The sequence below is a fragment of the Pinus tabuliformis genome, chromosome 5_1 (genome assembly GCF_031772625.1).
Source record: "Pinus tabuliformis cultivar Carrire ecotype Pingquan chromosome 5_1, CPIR1, whole genome shotgun sequence".
Taxonomy (NCBI): domain Eukaryota; kingdom Viridiplantae; phylum Streptophyta; class Pinopsida; order Pinales; family Pinaceae; genus Pinus; species Pinus tabuliformis.
This window is the reverse complement of record NC_142305.1, coordinates 399,303,428-399,330,976: the sequence shown is the minus strand read 5'-3', so window position 1 is coordinate 399,330,976 and position 27,549 is coordinate 399,303,428. Positions and strand designations below refer to the sequence as shown.

General features: G+C 38.9%; 1 protein-coding gene across 2 annotated transcripts in view; it reads left to right on the top strand.

The window, feature by feature from the left end:
- PSL4 (calmodulin-binding protein) overlaps window positions 1–27,549 on the top strand; it is a 225,626-nt gene that overhangs the window by 152,105 nt on the left and 45,972 nt on the right. For both annotated transcript variants that reach the window (XM_089432256.1, XM_089432255.1), the window contains 3 exons: window positions 17,645–17,746; window positions 17,905–17,962; window positions 18,086–18,154. In XM_089432256.1, the coding sequence (XP_089288382.1) occupies window positions 17,645–17,746; window positions 17,905–17,962; window positions 18,086–18,154 (229 nt within the window). The remainder of the gene's footprint in view (window positions 1–17,644; window positions 17,747–17,904; window positions 17,963–18,085; window positions 18,155–27,549) is intronic.

Below are 27,549 nucleotides of genomic sequence, written 5' to 3'. Positions count from 1 at the left end.
TTAAATAATGATATTCATATCAATGATCATGCTTTACAACTTTTCAATTCAAACCCAATTGTCATAGTGGACTCAATTTATAAATTATATTTTATATTTATAAGTTTTTAAAACCCTAATGTCTCCCCACGTTTCCTAAAAATTGGTGGGGAGCTTTTGCATAGGTCGCTCCCGCGTATCCTCGCTCCCTCGCCCCCTCATCCCGGAACCTTGGTGGAACATTGGAAAAATCTAATAGCAGAGGTAAGAGGAGTGCTGGGAATCAAGGAAGAGGACAACCATTCAAGAAGGCTAGAAATTCTAGGATGTATTAAATGCACCTGACCTCAAAAAGAACCTGGTGTCCATCTCGACAATGGAAGACAAAGGCTACAAGGTAGCCTTCAACGATGGCAAGGTACATATATGGAAAAATAATGTTAAAGATGCCTTTACTCTTGGGTTTCGTGTTGATTCATTATATTAGGTCAATGGAAGTCTGCTAGGTGTCATATCTTATGACACATCTCTTCAGTCCGAACTTTGGCATCGGAGGTTTGCCCACCTTCATTATAAAGCTCTACCCGGTGTAAGACAAATGGTGACAGGGATGCTCGAATTCAGAGTAGAGAAAGAAGGTGTATGTCCAGGATGTGCCGAAGGAAAGCTCAAAAGGGGACCATTCCCCCCAAGCCAAAGCAAGACCTCCGATATATTACGGTTGGTTCACTCAGGCATATCTGAGGTTGGCATTAAGAGGGAGACTACTACACCACATACTCCTGAGCAGAATGGTGTGGCGGAAAGGAAGAACCGTACGATTGTGGAAGCTGTCTCTATGGGTAGATGATGTAACAATGCCTGATGTGGAGGAACCCATGGATCTTATTTATCCACTTGAGCCTCCCTCTTCTAGGAAGAGGCCTTCATGGCTTAGGGGGATACTTGATGATGCTGAAGGACATGCTGCACCTCAAGGAACCTTCCGTGAAAGTAAGAAACCTAATAGGTATCAGGGATACCTGACCATCATGAGCACGATCATACAAAATGAGCCTTCATCATTCTCAGATGCCGTCAAGCATCAAATATGGAAGGATGCTATGACCGAAGAACATGAGTTTATTATGAAGAATGATGTCTGGGAAGTAGTTCCCAGACCCCTGGACGAGAAAGTTGTCACTTCTAAATGGCTTTACAAGATAAAGCATGCAGCAGATGGAAGTACGGAAAAGTATAAGGCTCGTTTTGTTGCTCGTGGCTTCTCCCAAAAAGAAGGTATAGACTATGATGTGATATTTGCACCTGTTGCCAGATATACGACCATCCGCTTGATCATAGCCCTTGTGGCTTCACAAGGATGGAACCTACATCAGATGGATGTCAAGACCATGTTCTTGCACAGTTCGATCAAAGAAGAGGTCTATGTGGAGCAACCCGAAGGATTTGAGATTTATGATTGAAAATCTCATGTATGCAGGTTGAAGAAGGCTCTCTATGGGCTGAAGCAAGCACCCCGAGCATGGTATGAGAGGATCGACAGCTACTTGATGAAGCTGGGATTCACTAGGAGTGAAGTCGATCTTAACCTTTACCTTAAGGTTGAAGATGGCAAGCCTCTCATACTGGAGTTGTATGTGGATGACCTCTTTCTAACAAGTGCAGACCGTCTCATTCACAAATGTAACAGGGAGTTGGCTTCTGAATTTGAAATGAAGGATCTAGGACTTGAAGTGTGGCAGAAGCTAGGGGAAATTTTCCTATCTCAAGGAAAATATGTGGTAAAGATATTGGAAAGATTTGGTATGATGGACTGCAAGCCTGTGACTATCTCGAGGATCTTAACTTTTAGAAGCTATATGGTAGTGATGTCGGAGCAGATTTGGTTAATGCCTCTGAGTTTCATAAACTCATTCGCATTGATGTTCTTGGTGAACCTCCGTCCGAACATATGTTTTGCAGTTAGCATTGTGAGCTCATATTTGGTTGAGCCTCACTGGATTGATGCCAAGAATCTTCTGAGATATCTTCGTGGCACAATTACTAATGGGTTAAGATACATTGCCGGAGATGTGAAACTACTTGGATATACTGATGCTGATTGGGCAGGCAGTGTGGTGGACCGTAAGAGCACTTCCGGGTGCTGTTTCACCTTGGGATCTGCTTCGATATCCTGGATGAGCAGGAAGAAAAAGTCGGTGGCTTTGAGCACTGCTGAAGCAGAGTATATTGCTGATAGCATGGCCTCCTGTGAGGTAGTCTGGTTGTGAAAGCTCTTCAGTGAGACATCCCGTATTCGTCGATTGCTCCAGCAGATAGACATCATCTGGGATATGGTAAGTCGATGAGCAAGGAGGCTCCATCGCATTAAGATGATGTACAGGTCGATACACCTTGTCAAAGCCCCGAGGAAAGATCTAATCTGTGATTTTCCCAAACGACTTGGAGTCGTCAAGAAACCCTTGTACAAGGGTCCTGCGTGTTGCATACATTGAGCTCTGGGAGCTCTGAGTGCTTGCGGTTCTTACTGGAGCAACATATGACCACAGGGTGACTCGCCCTCCCTTGGTGGTGTGCACTGGAACAAGATGATTCGCTCTCTTGTGGAATAGGATGATTCGCTCTCCTGTGTAGCAGGATGATTAGTTCTCCTGTGAGGCCTGGATTGATGTGTTCTCCATGGTGATTGTAGCAGGATTGATGTGTTCACCTGTGAGGCCTGGATTGATGTATTCTCCATGGCGATTGTAGCAGGATTGATTTGTTCTGCTGTGAGGCTTGGATTGACGTGTTCTCCATGGTGATTGTAGCAGGATTGATGTGTTCTCCTGTGAGGCCTGGATTGACGTGTTCTCCATGGCGATTGTAGCAGGATTGATGTGTTCTCCTGTGAGGCCTGGATTGATGTGTTCTCCATGGCGATTGTAGCAGGATTGATGTGTTCTCCTGTGAGGATAGGATTGATTAGTTCTCCTGTCGAGGCATCCTACCCATGCAGTCTAAGACTCATGGGAAGTACCTCTCATCCGATCAATGAGCAGGGAAATGAAGTTAGGGACCATAGTAGTCTTGATGGATGCATCGTTGTCTCTATCGTACTCCCTACGCTAGGATGACCTCCATTGATCTGGGATCAATGATACTTGTCTGGGACTAGTGGTAGGAGTGATACATTCTATGACACTGACTTCGGGCCGGTTGTTACTAGTCTGGGACCAGTGGTACACACTCTGAGATTGACTTTGAGTCAGTGGAGGACGTTACTAGTCTGGGACCAGTGGTAGAAGTTGTACTCACTATGACGCTCACTTCGGGTTGGTTGAGACTGGTCTAGGACCAGTGGTACATACTTTGAGACTGACTTTGGGTCAGTATGATACATCCTAGATCATTTCTTCTTCTTCATAATTCGAACAAAAGAAGAGCAGAGCATAACAGAGCAGAGCCATACACATCAGTATAGGGCAAAACAAGACAAAGCAGAACAGGCAGAATAGAGCAGAGCAGGGCGAGGGTCAGGCTGTACAGGGCAGTGCATTTGATGGATGAATAGTAGCGACCGATAGACAAATTGCAGATGAAGTTCTCCCTAGTTGAGAGGGAGTGTTAAAATTGACAAATAGGGCCAAACTTCATGTGGGTCATCTTATTCATGGCTGATAATATTTTTATTAGATTCCTCTCGTCGAGAGGTGTAGGATTGATCTAAAGATCATCCGATTCCGATAAGTATTTATGGAGATATGAATTTATTTTGATTATGGAATTATTATCAAGCCAACCTACATCTCATGTAGGCTCAGAAGCCCAACAGTCGCATCTATTCAAACATCATCAGTTGTGTATAAATACAAGAGGACTTTTTTTCATTTGCACTCACTCATCTCATCACATCTCTCTCTCTCTACTATGCAGAAAAGAGTCTCTTCTCTACTGTGCAGAAAAGGGTCTCTCTCTCACACGTGAAGACGGAAGCTGCTGAAACTGAAGCTGCAACTACAGATCCCAGTTTGACCAGCGTGGACCATCAAACCTCCTCTTCTGGTCTGCGTTGTAGGTTCATTTGAACCTCCTCTGAAGGGTTTCTCTCTCACACGTGAAGCCGGAAGCTGTTGAAACTGAAGCTGCAACTGCAAATCCAAAGTTTGACCAGCGTGGACCATCATACCTCCTCTTCTGATCTGCGTTGTAGGTTCATCTGAACCTCCTCTGAAGGCTGCAACTTTTGGTGGTGGAATCAAGACGATTCGACGGACGGTTTGCGAGATATCGGCTGCCCTAGTTTGAAGGAAGCTGCTGAAACTGAAGCTGCAACTGCAGAAGTGAAGTTTGACCTGCATGGACCAGAGGATCTCCTCATCTGAACTGCGCTGTAGGTTCATTTGAACCTCCTCTGAAGGATGCAACTTTTGGTGGTGGAATCAAATCGATCTGACGGATGGTTTGCAAGATATCGACTGCCCTAGTTTGAAGGAAGTTGCTAAAACTGAAGCTGCAACTGCAAAAGTGAAGTTTGACCTGCGTGGACCAGAAGATCTCCTCATCTGAACTGCGCTGTAGGTTCATCTGAACCTCCTCTGAACGTTGCAACTTTTGGTGGTGGAATCAAGCCGATCCGACGATCGGTTTGCGAGATATCGTCTGCCCTAGTTTTGATGATGAAGCCACTAATGCTGATGCTGCTGAACTAGGGTTTTCTATTGCTAATATAAATCAGATTTATTGTACTATTTCTCTTTGTTGAATTATTGAAGATAAAATAAGATTTGATCAAAGGGTTTCCCCACACATTGTGGGGTTTGTCCTTGGCTAGCCGCCACATCTTGTGTCTCTTGTCTTGGCTTGTTTTCTGTCGATTGTTTAATGTTCTATCTACACTTTACTTTATGCATATGTGATTGCTAATCTGTGGATAATAATAATAAAAAGAAGTAAACTGTTATAAGCATAGAACATACCATAACTTAACACAACTTCTCCAACTACCCCAACCACTGAATTAGATTGTACCAGAGTGGATCCGAACAGTAACAATGACTAAGAAGACAGTGTTGGTTGGATGCAATTACCAAGAAACGAAGGCAGAGCTGAAGGGATGCATGAACAATGTGAACAAAATACTTGTGGCATTGATAATGCAGGCCACTGCAACCATGTCACACATTCCTGCCCTCATCTGATTCAATCCACCATTAGCATGCACCTGCAAATAACCTCTTGATTCTCCAACAACTTTGCAGATATTTTTGATCGGGAATACTTAATCAAAGGTTTGACAAACAATATAAAGATTGTGAAGAAACTTCCAAAGGACCTTAAATCAGTTTCCAAAAAAAGTAAAAATCTTGAGAAGCTGGTCGGGCATGGATTATTATAAGGAGATAGTTGCCTTATTGCAAGACTATAAAGTTCTTCGGGCTTTAAAATCTGATTATCGTCTTGCAAATAATAACTTACCTTTAGATATTCAGAAGTTGCGGTGTCGAGTTCATTACGATGCCCTCCGTTTTGCATCTCACATCGAATCAATGGGAGAGTTTTTAATTGAGAGGATGAGGTCCTATGGTCCATACATAGCGTTGCATCTACGCTATGAGAAAGATGTGCTGGCATTCACTGGATGTACCCATGGTCCAACTCCTACTGAAGTCCAAAGGAAGTTGGCATTTTCCTGAGCGCTCTGGGATATCCATCAACTACCCCAATTTATATAGCTGCGAGAGATATATATGGTGGTGAAGATTCAATGGCTGAGCTTAAGAAACAGTTTCCAAATTTCATATGGAAGGAGGCATTGGCATCTGCACCTCTGATACCTGGCGCTACATGCTCTGCAGCACTGCGGGCAAGAAGAAATATCAAATCATTTGATGATGTCGAGAAAGACAACAAATCTGGTCTTCTTTCTTCTCATGAAAATTATGTAGTTGAAAGCTCTGCTCTGAAAGGTCAAGACAGCAAAGAGAAGACTGAGTTTCCTGATGGTTGGATGTCGAAGACAATAAAAGATAGCACACTTCTGTGTACAGTAAATAATTTTCCACTGCAAGCAAGTCCTATTTTAGCTTCAGAAAAGGGCTAGATTGAAGTCATTGCAGAGTCGAATTTTGCATCAAAAGAGCTAAGTGATCCATCTATAATCAGCTGTTTATCATCAAGCATTGGTTTTCCTGCAGATGATCTTGTCCATGGTCACTTGGAAACTGGTGGACTGAAACCTGAGAAAATGGAGGTGATACCAGGCAACATTTTAGGCAACCCTGGAATTCGCCATGAAGATTTAGAAGGGAAAATAGCGGTACCTGATGAACCAAATGCAACAGGGCACGGTCACAAATGACTTCTCTTATCTAAATGTACAGAATATAGCACTGAAACCTGTGAGTTAACAGAGAATCTCTCAGTTGATTCTAAGGCGACAAAGTGTGACACGGCTGAGAAATCTGGATTCAGGCGGAAATATGTGCTTTTGGATTCCTAGAGCACCAGTTGTGATTTGGGAAACTGAAGCTAAGGAAAACTCATATAATGATGATCAGAATACCCTTCCAGTAACAAATCCCATAAACTATTGGGACAACACTTGTCAGATGAGTAAAAGGCTTTCAATTGATTCAATGGCAATGAATTGTTCTCTGTCGAAAGATATTGCAGAGAATAATATCTCTACTCTAGCGGTCCATGTGGGTCTCTAACTAGAGCCAAGTTATGCCAAAATGGAAATTCACTTGACTTGGACTCTTCCAAGGCTCAGCTTCGTATGGTCCCGAGCTTCAGCCTAGGCAATTACCTCATGTCTCAGACGGACCCATGTTTTAACTGCATTGTTTGAAGATCAAACACACCTCCGAGGCATCTCTCTTTCCTTGCTCACGCTCCACATACTTCTTTGTCAGAATTTGTGCACCGTATTCAGAATTACATACAGCATGATTCCCATGGATCAGTTACAAATTACATCTCATCCCGAGGCTCTCCACTCTGCTTCAATTCGTGTGTGCTTCTTACAGTTCTTTCACTTCTCCCACTCTTCCTTGCATTGGCTCCACAAAAATCAACATTGCTCCGATACCACATGAAGAAAACTAATAAACTAATAAAATAAAATAAATAGCAGAAATATAGAAAAACTAGACATGGCAGAAAAGGCCTCAGCCTTCCAGCATTCCTCACATTCTCATTCTCTTTTTTTAAAATAATGTTTATGATACATATAAATACATGAGGAAGTTGTCTCAAGATAGTAGTCTATCTTGCACACTATGGTTGAGAAAATATTTCAACAATACACTAATCTAGGAGCCTAACTAGTTGGAGAGGATCTCTCAACCAACTAAGTCTAAACTGACTCCTAACCATGAGGAACAAACTCAATCTAGAAAGGTAGGATTAAACCCTAACTTTCATGATTTTAATTAATTTAATTATTTGGACTTAGAATTGTTTTTAATGTGAGAGTGAGGCTAACATTACAAGCAAGCTGAGTCAATCCACCCTATGAATGTGGGATAGATTGACAAACACGATAAAGTGAAGGAGGCGCTTGAGTGGTTACATAAGGAGTAAGGGAGGATGACCCACAACTGTTAGTGGGGGAGGAGAGTAAGAGGGAGGAGGATGATGTGCCAACCTCAACACCACCTTTTACATAGAGTTCAACACTCAGCGATGGCCACCCATATTTGGAGAGTAAGAGGGAGAAGGATGATGTGTCAACCTCAACACTGCCTTCTACATAGAGTTCAACACTTACCAATGGCCATCCATCATTGGCCATAGGCCTTTTCCTATGAGACCTTTGCTTGCAAAATGGGTAGAGGGAATCGTTAGTGTTACCTTAAACACCCACAAAAGGGTAAAGTCCCAAGTACCTAGATGAAAACTTGCGTAACTAAGAGGTTGGTGTCAGTGATCGTAACCTCACTAGCTCTCTTTTGCACTTTAGACCATGTAAAATGGAATCCTAGCCAATTGAGGCTTTCCTATGAGTTGGTATGCTTACATCAAGTAGTATGGAGTGAGAGTAAAGAAATCCTAGTGACAATGACAAGAAGGAAAAATGAAATTTGCAATTTTGGGAATGATGGATGAAAGGGAAATCGATGCACTGTTTGTTTGGGTTATGGAGTCGTGCATGCAACCTTTAGTGGGTGGTTCTATCAAAGGATCAAGGGCTAGAAGTAGTGAATATGGCATGACATATAACAACGCTAATTTGATTAACAAATTATCGTATGTTTACAAATGGAAGGGACTCCCTATGGGGAGCTCCACAACCAAATTAGTCTAGAAGTGGTCTTGTTCAAGGAAGGGAACTATGCTTTAACTCACTAAGGATGTCTAGTGTATATAATTCCTTTTCCCTTAAACAAAGTAATAAGAATATAAAATGATTTTACCATCTCTAATGTAGCTAAACAACTCTCTATGGCCCCCAAATTAACTATGGCAGTCCAAACTTGCAAGATAAAGTCTTTAATGGTGCACCTAGAATAAATTATTTTCCTACATCCATCAGTGGTCCAAAGATTAATGATAAACTAATAATCTTGATCCTCCTCAACAAACTTCTTACTCACAATAGACAAGAGTTTGTTGAGATCACAATTCCCTCTAGGAGGCGACAATAAAATATTCTAGGAAACACCACGCAATGAAATTCTCATCTAACTCACTCCAAAAGCTAATTCAACAATAATAGATTAGAGGAGGTAGGTACAACAACAATAAAAAAATAGGAGAGAATAGTTGGGTGCTTTCTTTGTTTGAGGATCGACTATGCCTAGGCTTTAAAATAACAAAGTATATCCTTATCCACAAATGCACCCCTCTAAACATTAGTGACATGTGCAAGATGACAGCAGAACCTCCATTATGTAGCAATTAATGATCATCTGCCAAACCAAGTAGATGATCAAATCACCAAAATCATCCAAACATGTGGATTTTAGATTAGGTCGCCGTATGGAATAATTTATACAATGAGTAAATAAAGCCTCCATGTGGCATGTGTACATGATCGCAAGGTAGAAGTAGTGATGAAGAATCAAATACACACTCCAAAGTGTAGATGCGCTCAACAAATATAGCATGGAGAAATGTGCAAGGTGACCTCATCAATAAGCATGTACAAGTGTGCAATCCAACTTCTCAGGTGCACTTATTCCACCACAACATGGTGACATGTGCAAGTGGCCTCCTCATGGAAATAAAATGTTGAAAATGTGAGCTCTCAAATAAAAGTGTGCCAAGTGATCAAGCTCAAGCTCCAAGGTGTGACCAACTTTGAGAAATGTGCAAGAATGCCCTCCAAGTGGCATGTGTGGCTCCAATAACTCGTAGACCAAGGTAGAAATGGATCTCAAGATAGGAAGTTGATAATCATCAAACAGTGACCATAGATGATGTGCTACGTCATTGGAAGGGCCTCAACAACCTCTGTGTGTGTTCGATAACCATTACCCATTGAAGGAATGCCTCAATCCATGAGAAAAATGCCTCCACATTTGTGGAAGCAATGGAGCGCTCTAGTGAAGTGAGGTATGTAGTCATTAAAAAGCACATGCTAAACTTCAAAATATAACAAGGAAGCAAATCACCCTAGTGCTAGAGTCAAATTTGTAACAAGGAATGGGTTGGCCCCTCTATCCATACCATAGATGCTTGAAGAATCACGAGAAAGTGGAGCGCTTCCTTGGATTGAGTGTCTATCCTATAGAATATGATCATGAGACCTCAATAGACATATCAATGTTTAGGGAATTCTTACAAAGAGTGCTAAACATCCATGATGGAATAGGTTGCTCTAGAAGAACAAGTTTCTATGCAGTCTAGTATCATCATGAGGTCATAATAGACAAAAAAAATCCAGAGTGCCCTCACCTAGAATGCTATATTATTCATCCTCCTATGTGGTTAAAATGACTTGAAGGTTGTGCTAAGTGTTGGAAACAAGGTTGCAGGAAGCGCCCCCCCCGGATCCTAGGCCGGAATCGCGTCCCGTACGGAAGCGTTCCGGAAGCGCCCTAGGAAGCGCGATTCCATTTTTTCCGAAGCGCGATTCCAAAATTTTAATGCGCTTCCTGGTTTTTGAGAATGCGGATTGCAATGGAGACAGTTCTGTTATGTATTATAGTGACTCAATGTTATTCCTATCACAGTTTCGATGCTACCTTGTTATTCCTATCACAGTTTCGATGCTACCTTGATTTCGATGCTATTACAGTGATCACACTTCGGTGATATTACAGTGATCACACTTCAGTGCAGTGATGCAGTCACAGAAACTCGAATTATCTCTGAAATAAAATTTGGGTACCACAGTAAGGTAATGCAGATTAAAGGTTTTGTGCTACCACAGTCTTGGTGCCTCAACAGTAAGAACAGTCATCAATAGATTTTGGTATAACTACAGTGATACAAATTTGGTATCACAATAGTGAGAAAGTTTTCATCACAATAAGAAGATCTTGGTACCTAACACAGTCTCAATGATAAGGGTTCGGTGAGAAGGTTTCACTGTCAAAGTCTTGACGCATAACAATGATTCTACAAGGATAAGGACTTTGCATCACATACATAGAAATTCGATCAAGGCACTTCAGAGTTTCGATGATATTATGTAATGCTTAAATCAAAATTTTCCCATTTAATTTTACAATTGAATTGCTAAATTCATGTAATGCCCAAAACAGAATATAATATCCAAATTAAATTTCGAATTTGTTCTAAAATTTACTAACTACAATTTAAGCAAGAAATTTATCAATTTTAATGCACAGAGGCCTACAGTTGCTCACTTGCTAGATAAATCATAATATGCTCTATGTTTTATGTTTTATAATATGCTTAAATGTTTTATGTTTTATAATATGCTTAAAAATTTGATGTATGTTTGTAATAGCTAGAATATAGATGATTGTTGTACATACTAGTAACTACAATGGAATCATGGATGCCATATCTATCTTGATTTATGCAAAAATATGCATGTTTTCATGTCTTCTACAATTAATTTGGTATTTGGGATGTTTGTTTTGAGTATAAATGCAAAAAAATATAAAAATATATATATATATATAGCAGACGCTTCCGCGGACGCTTCGCTTCCTAGATTTTTGGAAAATGACGCTTCCGCGCTCTGCGCTTCCGCTTCGCTCCGCGCTTCCGCTTCGCGCTTCCGCTTCGCTCCACTGGAAATCCATCATAGAGGGGAGTGCTCACCAAGTTCAAGTGTCAATCCCATTAAGTATGGCCATAAGAACGTAATAGACATAGAAAATCCAAGGGTGTATATTATTGGAAAATTTATTAGGCCTAGTGCAAAACCTCACTAGGCAATCTAGGTTTTATGGCAATAACAAGATTTGCCACCACTTTCAGCTTAGTGGCCTCTCTCTTGCTATTGGGTGGTGGATGTTATCCCCACAAGGGAGGCTTCCCTAACAAAGCTCAGAGTGTATTCACTCAAGGCAAATGAATCTCTAAGGGACTTGTAAATGATATCACCCAACAAGATCTTCAATGTTGGGGCTGCAAAGTCACATGTGCTCTTAAAAATGGGCTAGACATCCTCTCAGTGGTGCTTGAAAGGTGTCAAAGCAACCCTCAAAGGATCTCTACTGCATGTGCAATCAAGCACCTAAAACGTACCCTCAAGATCAAGCAACATCAACATCATTAGGGACTAAAACCATTAAAAAATCATAGTGGAGCATATTCAATATTAGGGGCACAAATATATTTGATACATACGTTGCCTTCCAATGTCTTTCTAGGTGAATATTTGTAAGCAAGTTACCACACTTATGTTATAGATGATTACAAATTATTACTATTAGGTGCTTGTAGCCCCTAAGGGGAAGGACATTTCACAGGCATACCCATCAATCCATAGATGTAGCTGGTAAAGGTGGTCACAAAATGGGCAAGACTTCAAGGAAGATGGCCATAGCCATGTTACTAGCTGAATGAGGTCCAACATATCTAATTTACAATGATGAGAAGAGGGAGAAATTTTGGAGGCATGAGTTACCTCTTTCCTTGGATTTGTTTTTCCACCCTTTTGGTGCGCCTTTTACTTTAATGATCTTTCTTTATTGCATAGCTCAGGAGATCCAACTTGCTTTATTCTTTTCCAATACCCATTAAAGATGCAATACTTCATTGCTAATTAGGGTTGAGACATTTATAAGTTCCTTTGTTTTAGATGGAGCATGAAATTCTTAGGGACTAGGTGATAGCTAATGAAGGGGATAGAGCTCATGCTAGCCTTTTGGCAACATGCTTATTATGTCCCAAACATATTTTTGCATTTTTTATTTTATTTATTTGTGGGTTTATATGCTTTTATTTTGCTTTCAGCTACATCAACTACTTAGGGAAAATTTAGGGGCCTTGACTTAGAGATGAGGGTATAGGGTGCCAGTCTCGATGACCAATGATAATCAACCCAAAGCATGGATGTGAATAATAAGGGAAACATGGAAGGTGGCAAGTATGGATTACATTGGGCACACTATGTCAATCGATGCCTCCTATTAATGCCTTGCTTGAAGGAAGAACCTCAGGTGAGGTCACACTAGACTAGGGGCGAAAGGATAATCTCCTAGGTGGAAGTTGTAACATGGAACAAGGGACAATCAAGAGCAGTCAATCATCCAACCCGACCTGTGATCCATATTAATATGCCCTCAAAACATTAAATGAAAGCACACAATTACAAAAATGGTTAGTTTGCCTTCCGATTGATTACCTGCCTTCCTTCCAAAAGCATGCTAGATGGGAGAGAGCACCGATCGGAGCATAGGTGGAGAGCTTTGAAATGAAGCTATTAGCGGATCATTATAGGGTTGCTGGCTAGTTCGCTGACTAATGGGGAGAAATTTTTTCTGCTAGGGGTTACCCACTTTTTGTGGGTAGCAGTGCCCTCACTAAGAGGTGTGATACCATCCATCATGTCAATGTAGCCCAAAAACCCTAGGTCTCTCCGAAGTACAAAAGAAGGTGAGTGATCTACAAGTTTAATTGTCTATTATATTAGGGATCATCATAGGAATGTAATATAAATCTCAAAAGTTGGATTGCTCCAGTGAAAACTCATATCCCCATATCAACACCAAAACCCCGAAACTGCTCAAAAACATGCCTAAGAGGTGAGGGTTCTACAAGTTTGGTTGCCTTTCTAGTTAAATATGAACATAAAAGTAGAAGAGACACCTTACAAGCAAGGGTTCTCCATCACAAGAGTCTAATAGCATGTCACCATCAAACCTTCATCAAACTCCCAAGGGTGCCCTAAAATACGAGGAAAACGTGAGCACTCTATCGCAAGGATTGTCTATCTTGTTGAACACCATTGTGAAAGTACAGTAGACACCAGAAATAGTAGAGAGCTCCTTCACAAGAGCTCCATGTCAAGACACCTTAACAAACTCTAGGTGCTTTGAAGCATGGTTAAGAAGATGACCATTCTACAAGATTCTTTGTCTACTTTATCAAGTGCCATCATGATAGTGTAATCTTTGTCTACTTTATCAAGTGCCATCGTGATAGTGTAATAGACATGATAAATGTTATACAACTCCTCTATAGATCCATGATCCCATCAACCCACTCCTAAGTTGCACAAAACGGGGAAACGGAAACGAGTTTCCGAAACGGGAAGCGAAACGAAACGCGACCTCCCCAAATTTTGGAAACGGGGAAACGCGAATATATATATATATATATATATATATATAATATTAAGAAATATGTGCAATCATAAAGCATATATGATACATTCTAATTTATTACATTATGATAAAATTGTCAATTGTCAATGCATAGACTATAAGTATCTAAATTTACATCACATTTACTCATGAATAATCACATAATGAAAATAGAAATATCCAAAATCAGCCACGAGAAATTTCTAATTTTTTGTCTCGTGGTTGATTGGGAGTCTCCTCCTACATAGTCGAATGACCTTAGTGCTCTTGATTAAATACAAGTTTCATACCCTAGTACCCTACATTCTCTTGATTATTGGGAGTCTCCCCTGCATAGAGGGCTTTGTTCTCTCGATTAAATACAAGTTCCATACCCTAGTACATGATAAAATCCAATGGAAACATTGAAATCCCCCCAATCCTGAAATCCTGAAAAACAGATAAGTCTGCTGGATTTTGAGTAAGATCTAAAATTCTACTTTCTCCATATGAAATCCAATGACGGCGAAACCACTCTCAAACATCCTGAGTCATTTCATGGTAATGTTAAATAATAAAAATTTAAGTAAAAGGATGAAAATGAAAAATAAAGGAGAATATCACTTTTACTTTAAGAATTTAACATTACCATGAACTGCATATCAACACTAGGGCAAACAAATGTAAGAGATCTACATTAGAAAAAAAAAAATTAAAAAACAAATGTTTTTTTGGGGGAAACGTGGCCCGTACGGCCTGGAAATGTGTTTCCGGCCGTACGGCCACGTTTCCGTTTCGGGAAACGTGGACGTACGGCCGGAAACGCGTTTCCAGGCCGTACGGTACGGGGAAACGCGTTTCGTTTCGTTTTCCCTGGAGAAACGCCCCCTAGGGCCACGTTTCCTGCAACTTAGACCCACTCAGATTTCCATGGCGTTGATACCACCATCAAGCTGATCCAAAGGTTAACATCACAACAAAGTAGAAGGAACATCATCAATTTCCATCAGATGATCAAAGCATCATCAACCAAGGTAATCAACCACGTCAACATCTCACCCAACATCATGGACGATCACCATTCTTCTCATTCAAGAAGTACCATTCTCAAGCAAGAATATAAGTTGAGTATCTCTAGCTTGTCAGTATCCATATAAGTTGCCCCTGAAATTATGTCATTACACTTCTACCAATATTAGGGATAATAAGTAACTAGTGGTTACATTACAGGTTTGGAGCTCTCAAAGGTTCTGGAGTGCAACTAAGGGAAATTAAGCAATGCTTGTAGGGATTCCTAGTTTTGGGAACTGGATTTGTCCAGGCCCTACTAATGCAATGCAATTAATGGTGAGGTTAAATTCTTAAACTAAAGGTGACATTCTTTTACTTAAATTTTTAACATTACCATTAATTAACTCACGATGTTTGAGAGTGGTTCCGACCTCATCAGATTTCATATGGAGAAAGTTAGATCCTACTCAAAATCCAACAGATTTAATAGTTTTTAGGATTGGGGTGATTTCAACATTTTCATTGGAGTTTGTCATGTATGGGGGTATGAAAATAGCATTTAATTAAGAGGACCAACCCCTCTATGTTGGTGGCATTGATTATTGAAGTCCTCTGTCATGACCCTAGTGAAAATGTACACATCAGTCAAATAGAATCTTGAATTGATAGGTTAAGCCTTTTCTATTTTATTTTAATGTGTAGAGGGTGATATTGATGATGAGGATACCCATATTGACAATGCTTATGATGATATTGTTAATGTAATACTAGTTATTTGTTGTAGCATGATTTTTTTTTGGACTCTACAGGCCATTTAGGGCCTCTTTGTTGATATATTTTTGGTTCAAGGATGGATTGCGCTCAATGCTATTTTGGTTATATGCATTAGTGGTATGATTGAATTTGTATCATCATCTTGTAAATGTATCACTTATTTGTAATATTTTTTAATATATATATATATATATATATATATTATTTTTTAATATATAATATATAGTGTGTCCTTAGTGTCATGTTCTAGGGGGGTCACCGAGTCACGTGTTGAATACTCGTATCTTCGTGTCCTCCATGTCCCGTGTCCTTATGTCATGCGACTTAGATGGACAACTGTTAGGATTTAGTATTTATGATTTGGCTTTAACTACATCATATATATCATTTTTTTCGACATATCAATATTTGGACCCTAGATAATATTTTTACCAATGCTGAGTTTTTCAACAATAATTGAAGTGAAAGGAGAAATTCATCGTGTTCCATGGAGCAAAGGAGGGGAAATTGTCTGTTGCCATTGCCATTAGCAAAATATGCTTAGATTTTACAAGAAACGGTAGGAGGGCTTTTCCCTCAACCCTCAATGACTTCCTTGAACCCCACAGTGCCCCCTAGAAGTTGAAAGCCCTCAGAATATCATCTTGAATCAATAAAAGTTCAGTGGGGAAGATAAAATTATAATTTGTTTTGGTTATAGCATGCAGAGTTAGATCAGTGAAAAGTCTAGAAAATTAAAAAATGTTGACAACTAACAAAAAATTCCCATACATGAGTTATGGAGTCCGTCTTGGTCCTTGGAAATAAATTCACTTAAGCAAAGAGTCCAATTTATTATATTTATTGATGTACTTTTTGAGACTCAAGAGTGAGCTTTTTGCAAGTATTAGTATCTATGTTATGTATCACTTCATAGTGATTTTTTACATCTTAGATATTAGTTTTCTTCTCATATTATGTGACAGTGTGTTTATTTGATGTTGTTATTCCTTTAAATGTTTAAAAAATTGAAAACAAATGATTATTTTTGTATTTTTAAAATTTGCCAATATCTTCCTTGATGTTGGCAATATGTTTCTTTCTTGACCATGGTGATATATTTGCTGACATGATGTTTGCAATATTGATGTAATCTACCTCAAGATTGTGAGCACAGCACGATCAGTTCTTCCCCAAATTGTGTTAACTCCTTACCTCCATCAACTAGTTTTCTTCTCTTGACCTCATCATCCTCTGCTAGGTAGAGTGGGTGTTCATTCACTATGTAATGTGTTGACTGTGGGTTTTTGTGTTTGACCATTGAATGGCCCATTGACAAACTGTTTTCTTTGAGTGCATTCTAGGTCTTTCATGAGGTGCTGATATGGTTCCTCATTGTATAGTCCCCGTTTATAGAAATTGGATTTTGGAGGGGCAAAATAGCATGCTGCCACAAAGGTACTGCTGTTGTCTCCCTTGAGCACTAGTTACTGATCAAAAGTATCAAATTGCTTTATACAAATGCTTTGGTTCAAGACGTTTTTCATGAAGCAAGCAATCCCTCTATGAACCTTCTGATTCCTTGATTTGTCAATTCTTGTATCCCCGTATGTCTAGGACTCTACACCCATCATATTCATGGGTTTCTACCAGGATGATCACATCTCGGCCTTCAGTTATCTGCCCTAAGTTGTGACCATGTCTCTATGAATATCCTCTACACTGTACAGTTCCACAATATGATTCTGAGTCTTCACAGGGGCCATTCCTCTACAGTTCCAAAACACTATTCTGTGTCCATCTTGTGTTGCAGGGGCCATGCCTTCCTATTTCCTTGCTGTGATTCAAAATGCTTCCTCTGTGATTTAAAATGCTTCCTCTCATTCAAGAGTATTGATCATGCATAAGATGACGATACATAATTGTGTCCCATGAAAGAGTGATAATAAAAAGATAAATGTTGATATGATATGTGACTTAATTAACACTTAAGCTACTTTACTTCAGTAACTATTCATAACTTTGAAGTATTAACCTGTGTAATAATACATGATATAACAATTAGACTACGTTATATCTATTAAGGTAAAGCATGTAGTGTACTGGGAATTTTTTTGTGTGATGAGGATGTTGATATTGCAGACATATTTAAGAGCACATTTGGTATAGTAAGGTTTCATTGGATGTTTTTTTTTAAATTATTTCAGATGCTGCTCGTGTTCGGAAGGATTATAACGATTTAAGTCGTAAACTATCAAAATTGCAATCCCGAATTTCAACTTTGGAAACCAAGTTGAAGCAAGACTATGGTGAGATTCAAAGGCATGGTTTGAGTTTTTGTTGAGGTCATTTATGGCCTAGGGTTTTCTTTATTAGCTGTTTTGCTTGTATTGTGCAAAAACTACATTGAAATGGTGTTCACATAGCATACCATGAATCTACTACTGACATTTTGTTTAATGTTTAGGCAATGACGACGAGTTCTATTCATTTTATGATCAGTGTTTTGAGCATAAAGAAAATAAGTATGACCTCTCTCTTTTGAAGTGTTTACCTATGGGCATATGCTGTAGGAAAGTGTCATATTCTCCTTATGTTTTGTATATATCTAATTCAAGTCAATTTCAATTGTGATGATTTGCTTTCAGGTATACTTACAAACTATGTCCATACAAACAGGCTTCTCAGGTCGAAGGCCATAGCACTACTAGTCTAGGGTACACTCCTCATGATTCCTGTTTGATGGTTAACATGGTTATATATGTTCCTGTTTTTCTGTTGCATATAACACGTTGAACACAAAATATGGATTTTCAATAGATAGTTCCATTAACAGATAATTTCTTTTTTCATAAGAATGAAGCTTTTCTTATTATCATTGTTTTATTGTGCTTCAGGTATTTGAAAAAGTGTCCCTTGAGTTTCATTAGTAAATAATTTCTTTTTAATATAAGAATGTAACTTTTGTTCTTATCATTATTTTATTATGCTTCAGGGATTTGCAGAAGTGTGCTATATGATCTTAAAACTGTTGTTATTTAGTTGAGTTAATGTTTTGCAATTCAACTTAAAAGGTTGTGCAATTAAAGTTCCTATCATTACAGGTGAAGTTCCTATCCACTATGCCATAAATGCCTTTTAGATCTGTTACTACAAAATCTGTCACTTACAAACGTGTAAAAGTCCCAGGCACCTAGATGCCAGACTTGTGTAACTAGGAGGTTCGCCACTGTCACCTTACCATCACTCCTTTTCTCCTTAGGCCAGCTCTCATCCAGCTCAAAGGAGGCTTCCCTAAATAGGATTGTTGGAATTATAAAGTATGGAGTGCAAAAGGTGATTTGAAGAGTTAATTCCAGCAAAAAGGATTTACAAAACTGAAGAAAAAGGAGTGGATGGTGAAATAGAGATTAGTGTCTTGTGCCTCAGGCACCTTGGGTTTATTGTTGATGTTAATAGCTTGGATAGGTGCTTCTGCATAGGCTAGGTGTCAAGCATGCAAGAGATTTCAAATTGCCTTTTTTTGTTTTTGCTCATGGGTAGTAAGTGACTTTATATTCTTTCTTAAGTTCAACTTAGGAGAAGTACATTAATTAATCTATTAATTAATGTCGACTATTTTTATTTTATTTTATTCTTTTATCGGCTAACCCACGGGGATTTGAAGCAGTGACCTTTTTGCAAAGAGTTCCTTAGCAGTACACCCTTTCACCATCAATTCAAAGCCTCGTGTGCTTAATTAATGTTGACTATTGAGCTAAATTTCTAAGGATAAATAATTTAATTATTTAAGTGATCTAAATCTCATCTCAACCATTGATCTCAAGTGAGTCTTAGGATCTAATCCTATCCATCCATCCCTTAGGAGATATATGATTTGAGGTCTTTTTTAACGAGAAACAATAAAAGAAGCCTAAGGGAGAGGTGAAGACACATTATTCTTGGGAAAACGATTTTCTCAAGTGAGTGAGAGACTCAACATTGCATAGAGGTGAAAAGTGTGCAACTACAAGAATTTTAGAGCATAGGTTTGCAGGTTGAGCGCACAAGAGGTGGGCCAAGACTTGCTTGTGGTGGAGGCTGAGTGTGTGCCACTTGGAGGAGGAGGCTGAAACTTGTGAGGATGAGTTCTAACAAGCAAGCCGTGAGTATGGAGAGGCCGTAAGTGTTTATGCTAGACTTGGGAGGAGGCCAAGTTGTTACAAGTGGGTTGAATTCTGAAAAACAACTAGCATAGGTGCAAGCCAAATTTCTGAGGTGCCCGAGTTGCCAGATTCCATTGATATATATTCCATGAATTCTCTGTGGGTCAATTTTCTTATTAAAGCAGGCCCTAATTTTCTCAAGTAATAGAAAGTGAAAGAGATATTGTTGGGCATAATTTTCTGTGGTGTTTTGTATTTAATTTTCCATTGGAAATTTTATTTGAAGTTAAAATTCCAGTGCATTTATTTTTAGCAGTTTTCAGAAAATGATTTCACTGGGTGAAATATTTTCTTGGTATAAAATAAATTGTTAGGAAAATTAAATTAGCTCTGGTGGTAGAAAATTAACATGGCATCAGAGCTTTAAAACTCTGAGGAGAAGGATATCTATTTTTCACAGGGGTTTACAACAACAATTTTTCCTTTTTTGTTGTTGTTTCTTTTGGTTTTTTCTAGCAGTTAAATTTTTCTGGGGTTTGAGAATTTAATTTGGAAGCTGTGAGAATGGTTGCAGCAAGGTTGAGGTTTAAAGACCGATTAGAGGGTGCATTCCACTATAGTCCTTGGAAGAAGTGGATAGCATTTGAGTTGATGGAGAATGGGATCTGGGAGTTTGTAGATCAATAACTCACCCCTCCTACTGATCCTACACAACTAGCCATCCATAGCCAAAAGGATGTGAAAGGCGGAAGAATCATTTTGGATGGGGTAAAGGATCATGTGATCCCTCATCTTTATAGAGAGAAATCAACCAGGGAAACGTGGGATGCATTACCCCTCTTTTAGCAGGGTTAACTATAGATTCATTGCAACATTCTTAAGCACCATTGGAAGCCCAAGATCACAAGTCAAAGGCCATGTAACAACCATGTGAGGCCTTGGAGGCATCCTAGACCATGTGTCACGTTGCGTCAGTCTTTTTTTGGTTGGACCATGACTTGTCCCTTTGAGTTTGCAGGAGGTTTCTTTTGTCGCTAATAGGATTGGAGGGCTTGAGGTAAGCTTATATGTGGACTCATGGTTTTTTGGGAGCCCTCTAATGTATGGGTGATTTCTAGTGTAGGGGCTAGTCTGGTCCACGTTGGGTGCACCTATGTCTTTCCATAGGGTTATGACTTATGAGTCTATAGAGTTTGTGACATTTTCACACTTCCCAATGTAGTTCATGTTTCCTAAGGCAAAGTGGTTTCGGAAGTTAAAAATCCAACAAGGTCCTCAATTGCAGAGCTTAGTGAGAGCATGACATGCCACACAAGGTTTTTCCATTTGGATAAGGCATTTTCGAGATTGGCTGGTCAAAGGCAGTCAAACAAAGGTGCACAACATTTCCAATGGGCATAATAGCTAGAGTAGTTGCATTATATGTGGGAACTTATGAGTCATTTTGTGACATTTTCCAAATGTAGTTCATGAAGGCAAAGTGGTTTCGGAAGTTAAAAATCCAACAAGGTCCTCAATTGCAGAGCTTAGTGAGAGCATGACATGCCACACAAGGTTTTTCCATTTGGATAAGGCATTTTCGAGATTGGCTGGTCAAAGGCAGTCAAACAAAGGTGCACAACTTTCCAATGGGCATAATAGCTAGAGTGTTGCATTATTTGGGAAATGCATTACATCCAAAATGATCTATTTGCTAGGGGGGGACAAAACCCATGTTTCATTTTTTTTTTTTTTTTTTTGCCTTTTATCTTCAATGGTTTTGGAGATCCTAATTTTGACCAATTTTTTAAGGGTTTGACCAAGCTTATGTGGCAGTGATTTGGACCTTTTTGAGTTGACTCAGTTTGTGATGTGGCATTATGTGGCATGAGCAATTAAATAGCATGGAACACTTGGCTTGATAGGCTAAAACGTTTGAGATATTACGGAGGGCTGAAAAGACACCTATTAATGCTAAAAAGTCAAGAAAATATGAAAAATAGTTGTTGGAAAGTCAATATAGCTATTGGAAGGCACTATTTCCAAAAATATGAAGATAAGGATGGAGAAATAGTTGTTATAAGTCAAAGTGATTAGTCTTCTCTAATGGAGTGAATTACTAAGGGAGAATATTTCAGTTTCAAAGGCAAGTTGAATAGCAAGAGGAACATTGGGCATTTATAGAAGGATGTTGGAGGAGAAATGAGCATTATTTTGACTTTTGGACTCTTTCCAAGGGGAACGTTGCATTCTTTGGGAGTGATCAAGTCAATTTGACCCATTATGTGGGCAAACTCATTGTAATAAAATATTATTTTTTATCTTGAGTCGACTTAGTCTCCAAGGTTATTGTGGATGACAAGTCAAATAATATTATTTTATTGGAAGGGGAAAAACTAGCTGTTAGCAATGAGATCTACAAATTGCTAGCTTCCCCCTCCCATGGGAGGTTGTTGACTATGAGAGTATTTATGCTATGCAGTAAAGAAACTAATCGGAAAAATAATCTCTCTTATGTGTATTGAATTGATTTTTGTATTCTCTCTTTTCTTAGTTTTAGCCTTTAGTTTGTGCTTAATAGATTAACTTGCAGATATAGGCTTAATTAACACAAAATTGTTGCGGGGATCCATTGGGTGACATTTTCATGTGGAAGGAGAGTTTCTCTCACCCTTAGTTCTCACCAAGAAGCCACATTTTCAAAGCCACATTTTCAAGTGTTGGACAATCCGTTTTAGAGGGAATCTTCAACCAAACTTGTGGGATATTGAAGTGGTAAAAACTTCTACATAACAGAAATATATATAAATAAATACTTTATTAAAATGATGAATTGATAGATGATGATTGATTACAATGGGGTTCCTGGCTTATATACCGCCACGGACACCCTTTGGGAAAGGGCATGATCTTATGATCGTGCCCTTTCATCTAACTAAACCTAAAATTAAACAATAACCTAAAATAAACTAATTTTTTACATAACATTGCCTTCCTCTCGAAAGAATGCTTTGTCCTCAAAGCATAAATAACGACGGATGTTGTTGAAGAATGATTCATTCTCCCAGAAAGCGTCTTCTTCGGGTAAGTCCTTCCACTTGATCAGATATTCTAAGATGATCAAGGTCGCACATTTTAAAAGGTCTTGGATTAATCTCTCAAGTTTCGTTTTTTGGAGATGTGGATATCGGTATGGCTTGATGTTGATGGGGTTTGACTCTGTTTTAACTTCTGTTCTACGCTCAATTTCTGTATTAGGCGGCATCTTCATAGGTAGGTCTTGAATCTCTGGTGATTCTTCTCTGGTCATATTTGCAGATAACATTTCTAATTGGTGACATTGTATTGCATAAGCAGGTGCTCTTCTTCGACTCAGCTTCATCATCTGAGATGATGATACAACATGATTTTCTGGTGGTTGGAATCCGTGTAGCTTGTACTTCTGACCTCCCCATTTGAATTTTATAAATTGTACTTGATGGTTGGCGGCATAAGTACCTAAAGTTCGTAGCCATTGGATACCTAAGACTACATCTACTCCTCCTAATGGTACTGTGAAAAACGGAGACTCTAAACTGAAGTCTTGAATTTGCAATTTAACCTTATGGCATTTTCCCACCTTTTCTATCATCACTTTCATGTTTGGTAAGGGAAATGAAAATATATTGAGTCTCTTTGCCATGGCTGCATCTAAAAAATTGTGTGTGCTTCCAGAGTCGACGAGAACCACTACGTTGTTCTTCTTTATGTGTCCTTTTAACTTTAAAGTCTGAGGTTGTGATATACCTGTCATAGCTGATAATGATACTTGTGGAATACTTCCATCATCTAGTTCTGGTGAAAATTCTGGAGCGTCTTCTGTGTCTTCTACGTCATAATCTTCACTGTTTGAATCATTGGTTGCTTCACAATTATATAGGTTCTTTGGTTCTTTTCCTTTAGCACATCTATGTTTGGGGTCCCACTTCTCACCACAACGTTTACATTTACCCTCTTTTATCCTTTGCATTTCCACATTAGATTTTTCATCTTCACGACGATGTGGTGGAACATATCTTGTATTATTTGAGTCCACATACTGGGGTATCCTTCGTCTTGCATAAGCTTTTTCCACTGTTGACCAAAATATTGGTTCGGATTTCGTTTCGGCTGTTTTTGCTTTTCGTCTTGCTTCTTCTATAGATGTAATATCATGCATCTCAAGTTCTGCTTGTAAATGGGTTTTGAGTCTCGAGATGTATGACTGAATTAGACGAGATTCTGATAACCCAGGTACTCGTGTTACTAAGGTCTCCCATTCTTGAGTGTATTCGTCCACACTTCCTTTTTGTCGTAATTTGATGAGTTTTGAAAAGAACTCTTCTTCCTTTACACCTTGGAATCTTTTGAAGAATGCATCTTTAATCTTCTCCAGCTAATGACATGTGTTGTCTTTTTCCACCACATATACCAGTTATATGCTTCTCCCTCCATTTTCATGGATGCATGTCTGAGCTTTTCGTCATCGTCAGTGATGTCATATATCTCAAAGTATTCTTCTGCTTTATTTATCCATGCAACATTGTTTTTTTCGTTTCCATCGAATTTAGGCATCTCGACTTTTGCCCTTCGCTGGTATGTTGCCACTGGTTGAGCAAAAAAAGGGTGTTGATTGGTAAAGTTATCCCAGAGTTGCTTGTTTGTAAACACTGTGTTACTTGCTTCTTGGTGGGGTGTCGCTGATTTTTTTGGGGATTCAACCTTGTCATGAGAGTCTGTGGACTTAGTTGAATCCGACGAGACGTGTTCTTGATTCTCTTCACCTTCTTTCAGTAGTTGTTCGGGCGTACAATTCGACCTTTTACACAAAACTTTTAGCATTGTTAAGACCTCTTTGAAGTTTACTTCTGTTTGGACGTGTTGACTTTCCATTTTTATCTCTATTCGATTTGTCGTATCTTCAAGATTTTTGATTTTGTCCGCTTGCTCCCCCAGTTTGCTCTCGACTTCATTTAATCTTTTACTGACCTCGTCGTGGTTGTTATTTATCTTTTGCTCTGCATCCAACAACCTTTTTTGGAAATCCGCCATTGTCATTGTCGACATTGAGCAGGTTTGCGGAGGCGTGTATTTATTTGCCAGCTAAAATATTTTTCCTCCCTCCCTTTTTTTTATTTTAGCTAAAATAAATTTTAATTAATTAAAATAAATTTAATTAATTAAATTATATATATTATATATAATATATGTATATATATATTATATATAAATAAATAAATAAATTTAATTAATTAAATTATATATAATATATAATATAATTATATATATTATATATAAATAAACGTTATAATAAATGTTTCACGATATATATATACAAATAACTGTTATACTTTGTGTATTTATTCGATAGTTCCCCTGAACGTCACGATTGTTGATGGGTCACCTCCGTTGACCATTCAAAGGAAAACGAGCATCAAACGGATATCACCGCAGATATTTTCGACGACAATAGTGGTAGGTTTTCCGGCGATTACACAGTAGTTGGACAGCGAAGGACGACGGGTATTTAGAATTGGTCAACTTTATTTATTGCAGAGCTGAGCCACTGTGTGAGGTACTGAGGTATGCATTTCCAAAATTTAACCCAAACACATATCTGAGACTGCAATCCGAGTTGTCTAAGCCCTCAATACCGGTTTATAGACCACAGGTCCGAGATACCTTGCCGCAGTTGTAACAGGCCCGAGATTCCTTGCCACAATTGTAACAGGTCCGAGATACCTTGCCGCAGTTGTAATAGGTCTGAGATACCTTAACGTAGTTGTAACAGGTCCGTAAATGTATAATCTTCAGATTTTTTTCGTGTTCACCGAATTGTGATCTGTATGGGTTGTCAGACGAGGAAGTCAGGTGCGGATGGGAAACACAGTGACAATGGAAGCAGAGGTGTCGTTGACAGTGGAGTATTGGCGGCAGGGAGATATGGGTGGATGATGTAATGCAGTCAGGGACGGTGGAGTTGTCTTTAGCAACTGGCAGCGTGGGAGGCTCTGATACCAGATGAAGTGGTAAAAACTTCTAGATAACAGAAATATATATAAATAAATACTTTATTAAAATGATGAATTGATAGATGATGATTGATTACAATGGGGTTCCTGGCTTATATACCGCCACGGACACCCTTTGGGAAAGGGCATGATCTTATGATCGTGCCCTTTCATCTAACTAAACCTAAAATTAAACAATAACCTAAAATAAACTAATTTTTTACATAACAGATATTGGTGACAATTGTTTTGTAGCAATTGAGGCATCTTGAAGGAGTAGATCCTCCTACTGGAATTGGAGTTTTTCTTGCATGTTATTCTATGCTAGTGTGAGTGGGATAGTTTCTCCCCCAACTTCTCACTCGTTCCTAGTTCTCAAGGTGGAGCTGACTTAGGGAGGGTTGTGATTGCATTCTGACAGATTGGTAAGCTTTAGAGAAAAAATAAAGTCTCTCATCTCAACCATTTTGTTTATATAAAAAATATAAAAAGAAAAGAAAAAGGCAACTCTCTGTTGGTACTGAGAAGGGGGTGAATCAATTTTTCTATGAATTAGTAACTTATAATTTTTTTCAGAGCTTTAGTTAATCTTTGGTATCAATTCAAAACATAAATGAACAGTAGACATTAGACATAAGAATTTTTAGGTGGAAAACCCCCTCTGAGACAGAAAACCACCAAACACTTCTCTAATAATTTATGAGTACATCAATGCTTCAGCTCCAACTCAAAGGGAAACCCCAACCCCTAGTACTCTAGAAAAGCGTTCAAATTTTCCAGCTCCAATTGGAAGGACACTCCAACGCCCTGGTTTTTTTTCAACAGCCAACTGAAAGTATACTCCAATGCCCTAGCAAGCTCCAACTCACCCTAGCACCACCCTACCACCCTGAAGTGTTTTTAGGCTCCAACCTGAAAGTGACTTCAATCAGCAGCCTAGCACCACCCAAGCTCCCTGAAAGTGATAATAAATACCAATGTGGGCTCTCGTACCAGGGACAATGACCCACTTACAATGAACAAACTTTTTTTGACTATTGTAGGCTCCCGTACTAGTGATGATGACCTACTTACAATAAATTTTGATATAAAATCCCTTGCAATTTCCCTTATACTTCCAAAATCCTCAAAACCCTTACAACAATCAAACTCTTACGAGTCATAAAACATGTAGATAGTTGTACCTTAATGATTGAACTACTGTAGATGATTTAACACTGATCCAAGATGATGTAGCTACCTGGTTGCTGTAAATGATGGAAGTCCTTATGAACAGTCTCCAATTACCGATTCAACTGCTTGGACTTTAGAATGCCTATTGTAACAACTTTAATGATGATGCCCAGATGATATCTTTTTAGCTGTAATACCTTTCCATAGTCTATTCAATAGTGCTGCAAATGTCAAGTGACACTATATACTGTATCACTGCCTCTTGAATATGAAGACCTTCACTACAAGACAATGATGTAACCTTTTCTGCTTACTTCCAGAGAATTGCTCCACATGTTTTAAGAGGACTAGTCCAATTGTGACTGTGAATCGTTGCTCAACGATATCACTGATATGTATGTGGCATTTTTTGTTCAATTTCCAAGCTAGTATCTTCACTGTAATGAGTGGAATCGACATAGATTAAAGTTAGCTTCCACAAGGTCATCTTCACTATATTATGCACTGTAACAAATACATATATGAACATTCCAGGTCTCAACAAACTTGATTATTAGCCGCAAGTCACAGAGATATTTCAAAGGTCGAAAAAGTGCAGAAGGAACCTTTGACACTGTACATGAAGGCAGACTGCATTCACATATTTTTGCAACCTTTACAACCTTTTCATCCTTGTTAATTACTCAGTAATCATGATCAAGATAATGTGCCAGATTGGTGTTTTAGGCCTCTGATCTAGGGCTTTTTACTGTTAAGAAAATCACGTCCTTATGCTCGGAGAAATCA